Raw genomic sequence first — 18,117 nt, 5'->3', positions numbered from 1 at the left:
CTGTAACAAGCCCTGACTAAAGCAGTACTCTGTAGTTGGATACGTGCCATACTGTCACGTCTCTCGTCAGACGGCATGGACCAAAGCGCAGCGTGGTAAGTGTCCATGATTTTTATTGATCAAAACACTCGAACAAAGTGAAAAAACGAACAGTTCTGTAAGGCAAATAAAGTATACAGAAAACAACTTCCCACAAAACACAGGTGGAGAAAAGGCTACCTAACTACGATTCCCAATCAGGGTCAACGGTAGAGGGCTGCCTCTGATTGGAATCCACACTCGGCCAAAAACAAAGAAATAGAAATAAAGAAACTAGAATTCCCACCCTAGTCACACCCCGGCCTAACCAAAATAGAGAATAAAAGCCTCTCTATGGCCAGGCCGTGACACATACAGAACATTCAACAACAAGCTGTGATGCTGGGCCCTTCATTAGCCTATGATTCGGGCTGCATTGGTGTGGCCAGAAACGTAAACACACACAATTGTTATGGTTACCTACACCTCATTCTGTGATGGGACTACTGTTGTTCGACAACTGGCCTGGTCCTGAGCCCTATACTACGTATGTGGTTTGAGGAGTTAGCGAGGTAACTTTGGTCAACTCTGAGTTGGTACCACGACCAGTTATCCCGAGTTGAACTCAGAGTTGACCAAAGTTAGCCAAGTACATTTCTATGGTAACAAATCCAGAACTAACCTGCACCTGGGCAGGCTTACTCAGGGTTAACTCCATGTATCTTGAATGAAGTGTCACGAGTTAAAGACCAATAAAATCAAGTAAAATGTGTTTATAACTTAATGATTATTATATCGTTACGAGTGGGGAAAGGTGCTTGTGTATTGATAAGCACACTAAAGAAGGCATTAACGAGAATAAAATAAAGATGGCCCTTCAACGAGTCTATTTTACACCACAGCCTGCTGAATGTGCAGCATAACTCTTTTCATTTTGCACAAATTAAGACGTGGCACTGACTCGCCCATGGATGGATGTTTCAGCCTTGTCTCAATGAAAAGTTTGGCGTTCCACCAGACACGTGTGACATGCATGCACAGTTACAAGCCTGCTAGAGTTAGCAGCAGGCATATAAGCAATATCCACTGTTGTAGTATGGATGAAGCCTGATCTGGAATGTGACTAAAGCTGGCTAGCTTTAGAAAACCCTGAGTAGATCTAGGTTTAATCATAGTATACCACTCTGATGGTTTGGCGACACCCCAGACAGACAGGAGTCAGGGATGGAGTGGATAGAGTGTGTGTGCCTATGTGTCTGAACAGACTGCTTCATAATATGCCCAGCTCCCATATCACACTCTCCCACACTCCTTAAACTCACTGTCAGTGGGTTATCTCTCTGATGGTGACGAAGAGGAGGAAGGCTTGACTGACTGCTGCATGGCTGGCCGTGGGGATAATACACTCCGAGAGACAGAAATGTCAGTGATAGAAATGTACACACACACACTACCAACTAATCAATTAATATATCTGTCAATCAAAGACATCCTGTCTGACAGAGCTTCACAATCCACCTCAGACCCTCTCAATCAAACCGGGTCTGCCCAATCTAATGCAGACCCTATCAATCAAAAGCAGAACCAATCAGTCCTGTCTCTGTGATAAGCTTGGCTGGGTGATACCTTTCCTTAACTCCCTTTTGATTTGTCAGACAGGTGTGTGTATCTCCACTCAAAAATAAGTGTGTGTGAGCGCATGCATGTGTGCGGACGTGTGCCAGCACTTAGTTGCAATTGGCAACAGTCTTGGATTTCACTCAGCGTCAGTTTGTATATCAATATGAGGCTATGTCTGACATGTAGCTCACTGCCAGAGAAAAAAGCCAAGCAGCTGGCTAGATACTGCTCTGTTTTAGCTGGCAAGATACTGTTTCAGCTGTTGTGAGCAGCAGCTTATCTGCATCAAGAAGAGGTTTTGTTTCCATGGTTTTAAGAACATTCATATGTATGACCTTTGACTTATTTGGGTCCTTCACTGTAACACTTAATTGTGGACCCAAATAGTTTTCAGTGTGTGTGGAAACACTGTAGGAGCAGATATCTGGGTCTCAGTGTGTGGTTGTCCGTCTCTTACAACGTAGCGGAAGAGATGGTGATGCCTGAGCTCCACTTCCTGCCCTGCAGCCCTGGTCTGCCTCCTACTCACTTCACATAGATACTTAGACTACATGCTGAGCTGCAGACAGATTCACTCCCACATAGTTTAAATGTATCTAAAGGGCTACTAGTATTTACTTGATGCACTTAATAACTGTAAGTCGCTTTGCATAAAAGTGTCTTCTAAATGGCATATATAATAATCAAGTCCCAAAGTAATCATTATGATACCACTATTCATAGATTCATAGATTTTTTTATGATACAAAACAGGGAGCTTTATCAGGGTTTTACATGCTTCATACTCAGGCCCGTCATATACTGGTGCTTCCTGTCGTTCACATTTGATCAGCACATTTAGAGAGGGACATTCCTAATGTCTGATGTTATTAACAGGAGTAAATATGAACAGGGAGCAAATGGGACTCCTGTCCACTGAATGGAACCGAATGAAATGAATAGAATGGTTAGCTCCCATACTTCCTGGTCTCCTTTATGACATCTCTGTGCCTAATCCTGTTTTCTGCCATCCTAGGTTCATGGCATTGGGTCTGTGTGGTGTGCCCTCTGTGTGGGAGGTTTGTGAGGTTAAAAGGGAACCGTTTCAGTCTCACATCCTGCTCTGTCCCAGAGGCTACAGTTTCTTGGGATTTCTTATTGTTTCTCTGTAAAGTGTTACACTCTGAGTTCCCTATGGTGTGCAGTCTGTGTAGTGTTACACACTAATAGTTCCCCTGGCTGGCTGAGCCTGTAGTCAGGAGTTCTCTGTCTACCATACCAGTATGTTTGAATAAAGTGATACGACTCTGAGTTTCTTCAGTCTTTGTGCTGTTGTCTTGAATTATCCAATTTATTTGGGCCATGAGTTGTGTAGGATAGGCTGAGTCAGAGCGAGTCTGTATAGATTTGGACAGGACAGACCTGTCCTGTGTCTTGTAAAGTATTGGTCTCCGTTAAGGCCTGTGGTTCTGGACAGTGAGGCGCGTGCGTTTGTGTGTACAGCATTTCTTGGGCCCTGTAGAATTGGTTAATATTCATCAAAGCAGCAACACAGAAGGGAGAGGGACATGGGGAGAAGAGATGGAGAGAGACTGATGGGAGATATCTTGTTATTCAGTCAATTCTCGCAGTGACTGCCCTGAGAATCTTTGGTTTATATATATGACAGCTTTGCACACTTAGTGAAGACATCAAAACTATGAAATAACACCATTATTCTACAATTTAGAAAATAGTAAAAATAAAGAAAATAATGAGTAGGAGTGTCCAAACCTTTGACTGGTACTGTATATACATTTTTACACCCAGGATAAAACACTCACTAGCCAATTATTAGGTACACCCATCTAGTACCGGGTCAGACCCCCTTTGCCTCTGAATTCTTTGTGTCACGGCCGTCCTCTTCATCTGAAGAGGAGAGACGAGATGGATCTGAGGACCAATACGCGGCGTGGTAAGTGTCCATGGTAAATCTTTAATCAAGAAAGACTGAACACTATACAGACGAGTAAAAAAAACAATAAACCAAATTCAACCGTGAAGCTACAAAATGAGACCTGTGCTGAAACAAGCCATCAACATAGACAATCACCCACAAACAAACAGTGCAACCCAGGCTACCTAAGTATGATTCTCAATCAGAGACAACTAATGACACCTGCCTCTGATTGAGAACCATACTAGGCCGAAAACATAGAACTGCCCCAAAACATAGAAAAACAAACAGACTGCCCACCCAACTCACGCCCTGACCATACTAAATAAATACAAAACGGAAATAGAGGTCAGAACGTGACAGTACCCCCCCCAAAGGTGCGGACTCCGGCCGCAAAACCTTGACCTATAGGGGAGGGTCTGGGTGGGCGTCTGTCCGCGGTGGCGGCTCTGGCGCGGGACGCGGACTCCACTTCCTCATTGTCTTAGTCCGCCTTATTGTCCGCCTCCGTGGCTTTCTCACCATGGCCCCCCTACTCAATGACCCCACTGGACAGAGGGGCTGCTCGGGACAGAGGGGCAGCTCGGGACAGAGGTGGGGCAGCTGCTCGGGACAGAGGGACAGCTCGGGACAGAGGTGGGGCAGCTGCTCGGGACAGAGGGACAGCTGCTCGGGACAGAGGTGCGGTAGCGGCTCTGGGCAGAGGGGTTCCGGCAGCGGCGCCGGACAGGCGGGAGGCTCCGGCAGCGGCGCCGGACAGGCGGGAGGCTCCGGCAGCGGCGCCGGACAGGCGGGAGGCTCCGGCAGCGGCGCCGGACAGGCGGGAGGCTCCGGCAGCGGCGCAGGACAGACAGGACCACCTGCAGGGAGGAGACAGAGAGACAGCCTGGTGCGTGGGGCTGCCACAGGAACCACCAGGCTGGGGAGACCTTCAGGAGGCTTGGGGTTAGGAGGAGGCACCTGAAGGACTGGGCTGTGGGGGAGCACTGGAGCTCTGGTGCGCAACCTTGGCACCACTTCCCCAGGCTGGATAACCACTCTAGCCTGGACCCTCCAGAGTGCAGGCACAGGTTGAACCGGGCTGTGGGTAAGCACGGGAGATCTAGTGCTTACTACACGCACCTCTCCCTTAGGCTCCATTCCCACAGTCGCCCGGTACGAGCGGAGCGCGGGCAGAGGACGCACTGCACCCTCCCAGCGCCCCGGAGACACAGCACGCAGAGCCGGCGCAGGATACCCTGGGCCAAAACTGCGTACCGGCGACCAGACCCGCTGAGCAGGCACCATACGCCCTGGCTCGATGCCCGCACTCGCATGACACTCTCGGGGGGCTGTCCCATAGCGCACCGGGCTATGGGCACGTACTGGCGACACCGTGCGCTTAACCGCATAACACGGTGCCTGCCCAGTATCTCGCTGCTTATAATAAGCACGAGGAGTGAGCGCAGGTCTGCTACCTGGCTTAGCTCCACCCCTCGTGTGCCCCCTCCCAAAATGTTTTGGGGGCTGTCTCTCGTACCTGTCGCACTGCCGTGCTGCCTCCTCATATCGCCGCCGCTCAGCTTTCGCTGCCTCCAGCTCTGCTTTGGGGCGGCGATATTCCCCAGCCTGTGCCCAGGGTCCCTCTCCGTTCAGTATCTCCTCCCATGTCCAGGAGTCCTGTGATACCGGCCGCTGTTGTTGTTGCTGCTGCTGCTGCTGTCGTCGCTGTTTTCTACCACGCCGCTTGGTCCTTGGTTGGTGGGTGATTCTTCATCTGAAGAGGAGAGACGAGATGGATCTGAGGACCAATACGCGGCGTGGTAAGTGTCCATGGTAAATCTTTAATCAAGAAAGACTGAACACTATACAGACGAGTAAAAAAAACAATAAACCAAATTCAACCGTGAAGCTACAAAATGAGACCTGTGCTGAAACAAGCCATCAACATAGACAATCACCCACAAACAAACAGTGCAACCCAGGCTACCTAAGTATGATTCTCAATCAGAGACAACTAATGACACCTGCCTCTGATTGAGAACCATACTAGGCCGAAAACATAGAACTGCCCCAAAACATAGAAAAACAAACAGACTGCCCACCCAACTCACGCCCTGACCATACTAAATAAATACAAAACAACGGAAATAGAGGTCAGAATGTGACACTTTGTGGCATTCTACAAGGTGTCGGAAACGTTGCACAGGGATGTTGGTCCATGTTGGCGTCATGGGCTCATGCAGTTGCTGCAGATTGGACAGTGGTACATACATGCTGTGAACAGCCCGTTCCATCTCATCCTAAACATGTTCTATTGAGTTGAGGTCTGTGGACTGACCAGGACACAACAATAAACTGAACTGGCTGTCATGTTCCAGGGGATGTTTCCGCTCAACTGTCCAGTGTTGCTGACCACGTGCCCACTGGAGCCACTTCTTCTTGTTTTTCCACTCCTCAACTGTCCAGTGTTGGTGATCACGTGCCCACTGGAGCCACTTCTTCTTGTTTTTAGCTGATAGGAGTGGAACCCGGTGTGGTCAGGACAGGAGGCAGGCAGAATGGGAATGTGTGTGTGTGTTTGAGTAGCTAAGTATGTTAGTAGGCAATAAAACAAACTTTACCTTCAGACTGTCTGTCCCTTTTTAATAGCCAGACAGCGGCACACATTCCAGCAAATAAACACCTGTTTCAAATAAATGGCGTGTCTAAATGTAATTGTTTACGAGTGAACTCCAGTGAGTACAGTAAAGATAAAGGAGAGTCATGGATGAGACAGCAGTGTGGTTTGACATGGTCAGCTCAACTACGGTGGATACAAGAGGTGCAGCGAGTGAGACAATGGTGCTGAAACGTGAAATCGGGGGTGTATGATGGGCAGGCTAGTCTTTGCATGTCTGATCTGCGATGGATTTGTTATTACAATGTTTATACTAGTCACAAACAGTGTATTTTCAACATTTTATTGAGCAAGACCTGTGTGCCTTAGGAAGTAGACGCCTGGCTGAAATAAAGGCCTGTCTCGAATAAGCGGCGGTTGTGTTCAGTGATTTAAAGCAAATAAACACCTGGGATATTAATAGAAGTTTTACAGTACAGTACAGTTTTGGTATTGAAGGATAGAGGAAGGGACAGACCTGGAGAACCTGAGAGGAAAAGAGAACATCAATGAGAGACAGAGCAGACAAAAGAGAGAAAGGGAAACAAAGTCTAGAAAGGAGAGTGGATAGAGAGAATAAAATGAGGAGAGAGGAAGGGAAACAGAAAGTCTAGAAAGGAGAGTGGATAGAGAGAATAAAACGAGGATAGGGACAGAGTTAGAGTAAAATGAGGAGAGAGGAAGGGAGAGCGAAGAAGAAGGTGAGAGGGTGAAACAACCTGAAACTATCTGTTTGTCTCACATGTAGAACTGTTAACTGGTCTGGTCGGCTGGTTGGGCCTGCTGAAAGCCTGGCTAATCTAATGTCCATACCACCCCCTAATATACGCTCAATAACCTGAATATTTCTGGACCTGTTCTATCACATTCACATCACCTGATAGGTTATATGTTGTGCGTGTGTGTACACATATGACTGATTTTGGGAAGGAAAGCTGTTGTCTGGATTTATTTGACTAGTCCCTGTAAGTAATTCCTTTCATTCCACAATGTGTGTCTGAACATGCTCAATACACACACACACACACACAGACACACACACACACACACACACACACAGTCTTTGGTATGTGGGGATACAAAAAGAGCTTGCCTAACGAGTGTGTGTACCTTTGCGCTCACCTGAACAAGGTGACGAGGTCACATGACTCTCTCCACAGCTGATCTCCACAGCTGATCCTGGGAGCAATGCATGCTCCAAGCCAAGTGTTTGTGAGGGGATCATTTAGGAGAACTATGATTCGCTACATGTACAACGCTCAGTGATTTGGTTAAGAGTGTGTGTACTAGAGGTCGACCGATTATGATTTTTCAACACCGATACCGAATGTTGGAGGGCAAAAACAGCCGATGCCGATTAATCTGCCAATTTTTAAAATGTATTTGTAATAATGACAATTACAACCATACTGAATGAACACTTATTTTAACTTAATATAATACTAAAATCAATTTAGCCTCAAATAAATAATGAAACGTTCAATTTGGTTTAAATAATGCAAAAACAAAGTGTTGGAGAAGTAAAAGTGCAATATGTGCCATGTAAGAAAGCTAACGTTTTAGTTCCTTGCTCAGACCATGAGAACATATGAAAGCTGGTGGTTCCTTTTAACGTGAGTCAATATTCCAAGGTAAGAAGTTTTAGGTTGTAGCTATTATAGGACTCTTTCTCTCTATACCATTTGTATTTCATATACCTTTGACTATTGGATGTTCTTATAGGCACTTTAGTGTTGCCAGTAACAGTATAGCTTCCATACCTCACCTCGCTCCTACCTGGGCTCGAACCAGGAACACAACGACAACAGCCACCCTCGAAGCAGCATTACCCATGCAGAGCAAGGGGAACAACTAGTCCAAGTCTCAGAGCGAGTGACGTTTGAAACGCTATTAGCGCGCACCCCGCTAACTAGCTAGCCATTTCACATCGTTACACCAGCCTAATCTCGGGAGTTAATAGGCTTGAAGTCATAAACAGCAGAGCTGCTGGCAAAATGTATGAACGTTCTGTTTGAATGAATGCTTATGAGCCTGCTGGTGTCTAAGATCGCTCAGTCAGACTGCTCTATCAAATCATAGACTTAATTATAACATAATAACACACAGAAATGCGAGCCTTTGGTCATTAATATGGTAGAATCCAGAAACTATAATCTCGAAAACAAAACGTTTATTCTTTCAGTGAAATACGGAACTGTTCCGTATTTTATCTAACGGGTGGCATCCCTAAGTCTAAATATTGCTGTTACATTGCACAACCTTCAATGTTATGTCATAATTACGTAAAATTCTGGCAAATTGGTTCCGAATGAGCCATGCAGCACAAACTGTTGCATATACCCTGACTCTGCATGCAATGAACGCCAGAGAAGTGACACACATTCACCTGGTTAATATTTCCTGATAACCTGGATTTATTTTAGCTACATATGCAGGTTTAAAAATATATACTTCTGTGTACTGATTTTACGAAAGGCATTGGTGTTTATGGTTAAGTACACGTTGGAGCAACGACAGTCCTTTTTCGCGAATGCGCACTGCATCGATTATATGCAACGCAGGACACACTAGATAAACTAGTAATATCATCAACCATGAGTAGTTATAACTAGTGATTATGATTGATTAAGTTTAATGCTAGCTAGCAACTTACCTTGGCTTCTTACTGCATTCGCGTAACAGGCAGGCTCCTCATGCAGCAGGGGGTTAGAGTGTTGGACTAGTTAACCGTAAGGTTGCAAGATTGAATCCCTGAGCTGACAAGGTAAAAATCTGTCGTTCTGCCCCTGAACAAGGCAGTTAACCCACCGTTCCTAGGCCGTCATTGAAAATAAGAATGTGTTGTTAACTGACTTGCCTAGTTAAATAAAGATTAAATAAAGGTGTAAAAAAAAAAGGCTAAATTGGTGTCCAAAATTACCGATTTCCGATTGTTATGACAACTTCAAATCGTCCCTAATTAATCTGCCATTCCGATTAATCGGTCAACCTCTAGTGTGTACCATGTGCTGATGTGCGCTTTGGTGTTTTTAGGGTTACAGACACTCACAGGCAGTCAGTGTTGTCCCATGGAATACGTGGTAAGAACTTGAGAGACACACACACAGGCATATGGGTTGCTGGTTGCGCCTCCCACTGTCAGTATCTCCCTGCTGTAAAGGACATTGTTTATTTGTCTATCTAAGCCATTTAGAGGTGTGTGTGTTACTGTTACTGTTACACTGGTGCAGGGCCTGGTGTGTGGTTGCTGGGTGTGCATTCAACAATCACTCTGTATACCGCTGTGATCTGTATGGTGAACGGTGTCATCACACTGTGGGTGTGCGTTCAACAATCAATCTCTCTGTGGGCAACACTTTGTAACGCTGAGGTGTTTACGTGGGTTCTGTGGTTCTCTCCCTGATTCTGTCTCTCTAGCGGTTCTGCAGTTCTAGGTCTTCTTCTGTGTTTCTGTCTGAATCTCGGTTCTCATCACTGGAAGTTCTCACTTGGTCCACTGATCACTTTGGTTTTCTCTTTTCTTTTTAAGACTTGAAGAATATGTATCTTGACTGCCACATCAAGTGTATTGTTTCTGTTGTTACTGCCCTGTTTGTGAGATAATAACCTGTTCTTTACCAGCGGTGAACTCGTGGTACAGTAGCTGCTTGGCATTGCCAGGTTAAATGTACATATTTGGCCGTATACATCAATGTTATTCACAATGCCCTCAAATCAGCCTGCATCTCTGGTCTGTGTGGTCTGTCTGGTCTGTCGAGAGAGAGAGAGAGACTCTCCCCTCCCTCTCTTCCTCTGTCTGTTTCCCTCCTTTTTTCTCTTTCCCTCCATCTCAATTCAATCCATCTCTCCCTCTGGTTCTCAGGTTACCAAACAGGAATAAGGGGGAGGAGCCTTTTAGAGGGGAAACAGCCCATGATGTCTCTACTATCTCCATCCCTCTCTCCTTCCCCTCCTCCATCCATTCCGTTGTCCTTCCCCTAGTGTGTGTGTGAGAGAGAAAGGGAGAGAGCAATGCTCAGTGCACACGCATGCATATACTGTTAAATGATTTAGACTGCAAAGTGGGAGAGGGGAAAAGGGGAGGAGAGGGAAAGGGAAGGAGGGAGGGAAAGGGAAGGAGGGAAGGAAATGGAACGAGAGAGGGAAAGGGAAGGAGGGGTGAGCGGATGAGACAGCAGCAGCGCATGAGCAAGAGAGAGAGAGAGGCGGCATCACCCAGACAGACAAGACAGAGCTGGAAGGAAAGCAAAGGGGAATGAGAGAGCGAAGCAAGAGGAGGAGAGGAAGACAATGAAGGAGTGCCGCTGTTCAGCCCTGCCATTCTGCTGTTTCACATTCAACTGAGACGGGGAAGAGAGGAAGAGGACAAGCTGAGGAGAGGATAGATGGAGAGGATATGAGATCTGGCAATGACTTTGTGATTTAAACGAGTGGAAGAGAGGAGAGAGAGAGGGTGTTTAAACATGAATATGGTTCTGATGTGAATATGGAGCTCTGTTAATACCATGCTACGGATAATCACCTCTACTCTGTCTAACCCAAAATAAGGAACAATCGTTTTACATTTTTCATTCACTCTTGAAGCAAAGGAAGAGTTCTCAAGAATTTATTCACAACTCAAAGCAAAAAAATAACATTTTTTGTAGTAAAATAAACAATTATAGGTGGAAAAAAACCTGCTCTGCAGATTATTATACAATCACCACCTTTGTCGTTACTTACCTAACAGTTAGGACTGTACAGGAAAACATTCAGGTTGTTGTTATGCAATTTTTTTCTAAAGTGTTAGCTATTGTGATAGTAAAGTTTATTGATATTAATATTGACTATCATATATGAAAGTATTTCATCCTCTGAAGCAATATATGTTGTGTTAATCCATGTGTCCTAGCCAGAGTCTGGAATCAGCCAGGTTGGGATGTCAACATTGATTTGGTTTTATGGCCGGTGCGACGTGGGCCAAACTTTGATCATTTCCTGAGTGGTATTGATCCCTCCAGGAGTCTCTGGCTGGCCGACCGGCTGTGGTTTCTATAGTTAGATGTTAAAGGCCGTAATGGGTCAGTCTCAGCTCTGCTTAGCTGCTCCTGGGCTCTGATTTGTGGAAGCAGTCTGTTATCTCATTGTCTGAGATGTTTCTGCCGCTGTCAGGATTTCTCAATATAGATCCTGAGCAGGCTTCTCTTTTAATGTTTGTTGCCATGGCAACTTGCATCCGCTGCAGTCAGAGACAGACTGAGATGTAAAGTTATTTTGAGTCTTTTTCTCTTTTTTCAAATACTGGTGCTGTTCTTTCTATACTTTTCTGTCTAGGGTGGTGATAACCAGGAGAAACAGTCCAGACAGGACCGGGCTACTGGTGGGGTGGTGATAACCAGGAGAAACAGTCCAGACAGGACCATACTACTGGTGGGGTGGTGATAACCAGGAGAAACAGTCCAGGCAGGACCAGACTACTGGTGGGGTGGTGATAACCAGGAGAAACAGTCCAGGCAGGACCAGACTACTGGTGGGGTGGTGTCAACCAGGAGAAACAGTCCAGGCAGGACCAGACTGCTGGTGGGGTGGTGACGACCCGGAGAAACAGTCCTGACAGGACCAGACTACTGGTGGGGTGGTGATGACCAGGAGAAACAGTCCAGACAGGACCAGACTACAGGTGGGGTGGTGATGACCAGGAGAAACAGTCCAGACAGGACCAGACTACAGGTGGGGTGGTGATGACCAGGAGAAACAGTCCAGACAGGACCAGACTACTGGTGGGGTGGTGATGACCAGGAGAAACAGTCCAGACAGGACCAGACTACAGGTGGGGTGGTGATGACCAGGAGAAACAGTCTAGACTACTGGTGGGGTGTTAGTGTGTTGAACCTCTAACCTATTTATGTAAATGTAGGCTCTGTCTAGAATTCTAGACTGAATTTGATGCAGTGTTCTTGCTGGTTTGCCATGAGGTATATCTCTCGTTCTCTCTCTTCAACGTCTGCCGTGCCATCTTTGCTGGTAACTAGCGTCCTGACCGGAACAGGTGGTATACCAAGCCGATGTCAGAAATGACTAGTCTGGATTATAATCAGATAATTCTACATGTGGACATATCATTCACTTTGTACAGCTGTGGAACTGTGTAGTCTTAACTGGTATAATCAGCTGTGTTGTTTATGTGTTAGTGTAGTGGTGACTTTCTCTACTTGTTGTGTGTGTTTTCTATCTGTGTGTAGGAGAATCAGGAAATCTTTTCAGGTAGAGGGCGCTATACTCAGCACTCATCTGACCTACACTGTGTTTTATTCTGTGCACTAACATCTGGCAGGGCGAGGGTTAAACCTGCTGTACTAGCATTTACTAGTGTTAACCTATGTTTGCTAACTGACCCGTTGGCTATGTTTGTGACATCTCGTCACTGTTAGCGACTGGTTCTGTCTGTTGCTAGCGTTGCGTTGCTAGCGTTGCATTGCGTTCAATTGTGAAACGCTAGCAACTCTATACGTTCATCTGTGTTGACATTTATATTTTAGTCATTTAGCAGACACTCTTTTCCAGAGCGACTTAGAGTTGTGAGTGCATACTTGTTCGTACTGGTCCCCCATAGGAATCGAACCCACAACTCTGGCGTTGCAAGCCTAATGCTCCACCAGGTGAGCCACACGGGACACGTTGTCTACAGCCACTAATTGGCCGTCGCGATCTGACCATCTAGCCTGCATTTAGTATTCCACTGGTAGTGCTACAGCACTAGGACAAATAGACATTTAGAGCATAGACTATAATGGAAGACTTTTGTAGTTATGCGAAGACAGTTAGGCTGTGCTAAGAGCCTGCCGTAGGCTGCCGTAAGACCTTAATAGCCCTTCATAGCCCCTACATAGCACTTCATAGCTAATCCCAGTCTGATGTGTTCTGGTGCTCTCTGTCTGGGAGGAGACGTTAGCTAGTTATATTCCAGGTTCAACCTCCACTATTCAGTCCTGTGAGCTGACAAGCCCCTGGAGTTATATTCCTGGTTCAACCTCCACTATTCAGTCCTGTGAGCTGTGTCTTGTGGCTGGAGACTGTTCATGTTAGACATCTTTAGTTTTCTCTTTGGATGGACTATGCAGATTGTTCGGACTGTAGTTAGCTCAGTGTTTCTAGTTAGGCTAGTACTGTATCGTGCTGTGCTGTGTCAAGAAATACACATGCTTCTCTCAGGTAACTGACTATTGGCGTGGCTTGTTTAAACAAGACTGTTTCTGTGGAATCGATAAGGAGAGAGAGAGAGGGGAGGGAGGTTTAATTAAGTGTAATGACTGGGTGATGGAGTTCTCTAACAAGCCTCCAGTACCATTCAGGTCTCATTATCATCAAAACAATCCCACCGATGGTGTCATCAGCCAATGACCTACATTCTCTCTTGTTACATCACCACTGTGTGTGTCACTGTTTCTGTAACCAGAAAGAGGCAACTTCTCCAACTCTAGCACTTCTGATGCTATGGTGCTCCAGAACGTATCCACTCTAACCAGGGCAGCAATGTTCTAGAACAGCTCTACCTACGGTTTTAGCCATATCAGAAACTTCAGTCAGGGACAAGCCCAGCATCTGGTGCTTTCTTATCTATCAGTCGTTTCTTATCTAGTGGTGTCTGTTACTAGGTTATGTGCATTGTATAGACTCTGGCTGTAGTTACAGAGTGAGTGTGGAGAGAGACAGACAATCTTTGAAGTAGAGGGACTGTTTAAGAGGACAGTCTGGAGAACGGGAAAGGAGACGAGGGAGGGGGGGAGGGGGAGCGAGAGATCATTTGGAAGAGAAGGCAGGAAGTGGTGGAGCGAGAGAAGGAGGAAGTGCAGCGGCTACTGAGGGAGGCACAGAAAACAGTGTGGAGGAGGAGAGAGGGATTCCAGGAGAGGATAGGAGAGGACAAGCTGAGGGGAGAGAGAAGCGCAGAGAGCGGGAGAGAGACTGCACAGGAGGTGATCTGGAGGAAGAGAGAGGAAGAGGGGGAGAAAGCCAAGGCCATCCAGAGAGGACACGAGACCATCTGGAGGAAGAGAGAGAGGGAGTGAGGAAAAGGGAGAGGGAGTGTGTAAGGAAGAGGGAGTGAAAGAGTACAGAGGAGGAAGAGTTAAATTACTTAGGAGCATTCTCCAGCAGCCTTGGAACCTGAAAAACAAAGCTGCTCACAGGAGAGAAAGAGGGATAAAGAGAGAGAGAGAGGAATAAAAAGCAGGAGGGATAGAGAGATTTTCCCTGCCAGAATTGGTGTCTGGCCATAGATCAGCAGGTCTTAACAGAACTTTGCTATATTAAACTCTGCAGATAATCTTACTCTGTTGTATCAACCCGTGTGTGTGTGTGTGTGTGTGTCCCTTCTGATCTACTCGTTGGCAGCTGATAGGGATTTTATGGGCCCGTGTCAGGCAAGAGAGGCTAGTGAGCTACTGTCCTGACAGACACGCTGAAACGCGCACACACACACACCACAGACTCACACACTCTGTGCCATTTACAGGCAGTAGAGTAGGTTTCTACTCCAACACATGCTAACAGACACATGAGGGTAGGCCCCTTGATTGAGTAACTCATACCACCTGAGTTTCTGTGTCAATAGACAATCACATTCTGAGGTTGTATGTGGAATCTCCATGGTGCTCAAAGATGAACAACTGGACTTAAGTGCCATGCTACATTAGTTGACATGCTGATGTGCTCAAACAGCATTTTTCAGAACAGGTGCTACATACTTGATCACAAAAATCCTTTTTGATTCTGTCTATTGGAAAGTGGCATTAATTTCTGTGGATTGAAAGTGATAACATGTTGTAAGACTGACAGCGAAGACACCAAACAACTGAGTATCACTCCATCAGTGTGCTGGGTTAGACTCTTAGAGTGATCCCCTCTGATCTTCAATCGCTCCTCTTGCTGCTCTCCTCTGTCTTGTAGATGGTGTTTCTTGCGCAGTGTCTGCTGCACTGCCTGACAATGACGGGAGGATATAAAACAGGGCGGACGGACAGACAACGGTCACTGAGAGGGAAAGAAAGACGAGCGAGTTTTTGAGCGAGCGACTGATAATACAGAGAAGGAGAGAATGAACCACCGTTGTTGTTTAGACTGAATCACACCAGTGTGTGTGGACTTGTTAGAGAAACACTGAAATAACATCAAACATCTCAGATCCATGATGGAGCTGGTCCCTAAAACTAAGTACACTCACTTCCGGAGTGAATCTCTCAGTTCGAATGACGATACCAACTCCAACCCTTTGTCCCTCCCCCCTTCCACCCCCGCAACCCCCCTCACCCCTCCTGGGCTACCCTCCTCCCTCTCCTCCTCCTCTCTCACACCCATCCTCCCCCCTTCCTCCCCCCGCCGGGCCGAGAACAGCCCCACCACGCTCTGTTCCTTCTTCCCCAGGATGGGAGCCCTTCGCCTGGGCATCTCTGCTACTCTACTCCCAGGCCTCAAGGTCTCCATTAGGCCTCAGCGGGCTCAAGCCCCCATGGGGTCTTCAGGGGGTAACAGTTCCAGCTCTCCCACTCCTCACCCCCCTCCTTGTCTAACAGCCCCCTCTCCCCCCCATCGCCCCCCTCTGCAGGATATGAACCGGCTGGGTGGGGCGTCCAGGAGGGCGCGGGTGGAGGGGGGGCAGCTGGGGGGAGATGAGTGGACGCGCCACGGCTCCTTCGTCAACAAGCCCACCAGAGGATGGCTACACTCAGACCATGTGGTCAGCACCACTGGGGTCGCCTACTCAGTACGGGTAAGAGTTGGTTGTTCTCTGTTTTTCAGTTTGTAGGATGTAGGCCTATAGGCTAGTACTTGCATATTTCTTTAACTTTCCATATCTATCAATTTTTCTGTTGCTCTCTCAAAATGATCTATTCTCTTGTCTGTCCATCTTTCCGTCTCTATCTGTTTCCATCTGCCCCTCCGGTCAGTGTGGGTGTTCTGGAGGAAATGGAATCCTAGTTCATATGAGTTCCTTTCCTGTTTCCTGTGTAGTGTATGGGCTGTGTGGAGAGGAGTGCTGTAGGATGTGGCATCCCTGTTCATATGCGTCTCCTCTCTATTTCCTGTGTAGTATATGGGCTGTGTGGAGGTGCTACAGTCTATGAGGGCGCTGGACTTCAACACCAGAACTCAGGTCACCAGGTGAGAACCTCCAATTGTTCAAGGGATAGTTCAACCAATTACAAAATGTCATATTGGTTTCGTTACCCTGTAAGCAGTCTATGGAAACATTATGACAATCAAAATCCCCGGAAGTATGTCAAATTGATTGTGAAGCTCAACAAAGTCACTTATAGATGATTTGAACATGATGTGCGGAAAATGCTAATGTCGGTACCATGACTTGAATGGGATTTGTGCAACAATTGCTAAAACGTTAGCATTTGGAAACAGTGCCAGGAAAACTAAACCAAGGCATGGATTGCTGTCATACCTTGTCCTTAGACTGTTTACAGGGTAAGGAAACCAATGTGTTATTTTGTCATTTGGGTGAACTAACCGTTTAAGCTGTTGTTTAAGGCTAATGATCAAGTTACTGCACGCAGATGTACCGTGGTTAGGTAGTACAAAACAGAGCCATGTAGTTAGAGCTAAGTGTTGTATAGGGCTCTGGTTCAAAACATAGCCATGTAGTTAGAGCTAAGTGTTGTATAGGGCTCTGGTTCAAAACATTGCAAATCACAAAATGTACTCTTACTAGCTACCTCCTTTTCACATAAAAATGCATTATTTATCTCCAGTTCATATCCCCCAGTTCTCTTTTTTGCCCCGTTCTATTTAGGTTTAACAGTATTGTGTGTGTGTGCCTACCGCCCTCACAACCTCTAAATTAGCATGTTCTGGAATCCTGGTGGTTTCCTTCTGGTTTCTATAGTGATGTTTGTATCCATGGTGAGGATGAGTGTGGTTGTCAGGATGATCAAGTCTGTGTCACATGTTGCCAGATTTCATCTAATCTGCTGCACAGTGTGAAATCCGCACAAGTGTGTTACAGAGAGATTCTCACACGTGTTGTTGTTTCAGAGAGGCTATCTCAGTGGTGTGTGAGGCAGTGCCTGGAGCCAAAGGAGCCCAACGCAAGAGAAAGGTACACCAATATACACACACAAAGAGTATTATTTATTTATGTGTTAAGTGGAAGGCCGTGGTCAGGGCGTTGTTGGATCTGGATTTAGCTGGATTGACCACTCTGTGGTCAGTGGTACTTCCAGGTAATTACCTCTGTCTCTCTCACACATGTACACACTGCCCCTTGTATGAGGGAGACTTGTGACTAAGTTGTGTGTTCCGAGTCTAAGCCAACTCCGTCTGGGCCGGGCCCAGCCTGTCTTTCTGTGGGGGGGGGAATTCCTGTAAAACTCCATGCATCCACCCAAACACTACATAAAACAGCTATATACACAACAGACTGGTTTGGCTAAATCATGTCTGGCCCTGTGAGACTGTGGGAGACTGTGGGAGACTGTGGGAGACTGTGGGGGACTGTGTGAGACTTGACTAGACAAGCTTCAGTGGCAGCCTGCAGCTGTTCTTCTACATACACACATACACACACACACACACACGGCTCAGACATGCTTCTCCCTCTCTATTGCCTTCACACACACACACGGCTCAGACATGCTTCTCCCTCTCTATTGCCTTCACACACACACATTATTCTCTGTATATTGTACAGTACGTTTACTATGCTCTGTTGTTATCCTTTAGGATATCTTCTGTTTAATCTTCCTTATTGGTGAAATCTTCCTTTCCCTGTTGGCCTTCTGTTTAACATGAATGTCCCTCCCCTCCCTCTCCAGCCGTCGTCTCGCTGTATGACGTCCATTCTGGGGAAACGTAACCTGCAGTTTGCTGGGATGACCATCAGCCTGACGGTCTCTACCAGCAGCCTCAACCTGCTGGCCTCCGACTGCAAACAGGTGAC

The 18,117-nt window shown here is 46.6% G+C and overlaps 1 protein-coding gene across 4 annotated transcripts in view; it reads left to right on the top strand.

The window, feature by feature from the left end:
- The window catches only part of LOC110520788 (SHC-transforming protein 1), a 40,186-nt gene that overhangs the window by 1,326 nt on the left and 20,743 nt on the right, over positions 1–18,117 (top strand). Inside the window, exons 1-5 of one of the 4 annotated variants that reach the window (XM_036967574.1) lie at positions 9,253–9,271; positions 10,054–15,939; positions 16,261–16,331; positions 17,214–17,277; positions 17,993–18,112. In XM_036967574.1, coding sequence (XP_036823469.1) covers positions 15,358–15,939; positions 16,261–16,331; positions 17,214–17,277; positions 17,993–18,112 — 837 coding nt within the window. In that variant the 5' untranslated portion in view covers positions 9,253–9,271; positions 10,054–15,357. Of the gene's footprint in view, positions 1–9,252; positions 9,272–10,053; positions 15,940–16,260; positions 16,332–17,213; positions 17,278–17,992; positions 18,113–18,117 lie in introns of those variants that run through there. The other 3 variants (XM_036967568.1, XM_036967584.1, XM_036967579.1) reach the window with 3 other exon arrangements.

Source organism: Oncorhynchus mykiss, chromosome 3 (genome assembly GCF_013265735.2).
Source record: "Oncorhynchus mykiss isolate Arlee chromosome 3, USDA_OmykA_1.1, whole genome shotgun sequence".
Lineage (NCBI taxonomy): Eukaryota > Metazoa > Chordata > Actinopteri > Salmoniformes > Salmonidae > Oncorhynchus > Oncorhynchus mykiss.
The sequence above is the reverse complement of the archived record's forward strand: the minus strand, read 5'-3'. Positions and strand labels throughout refer to the sequence as shown.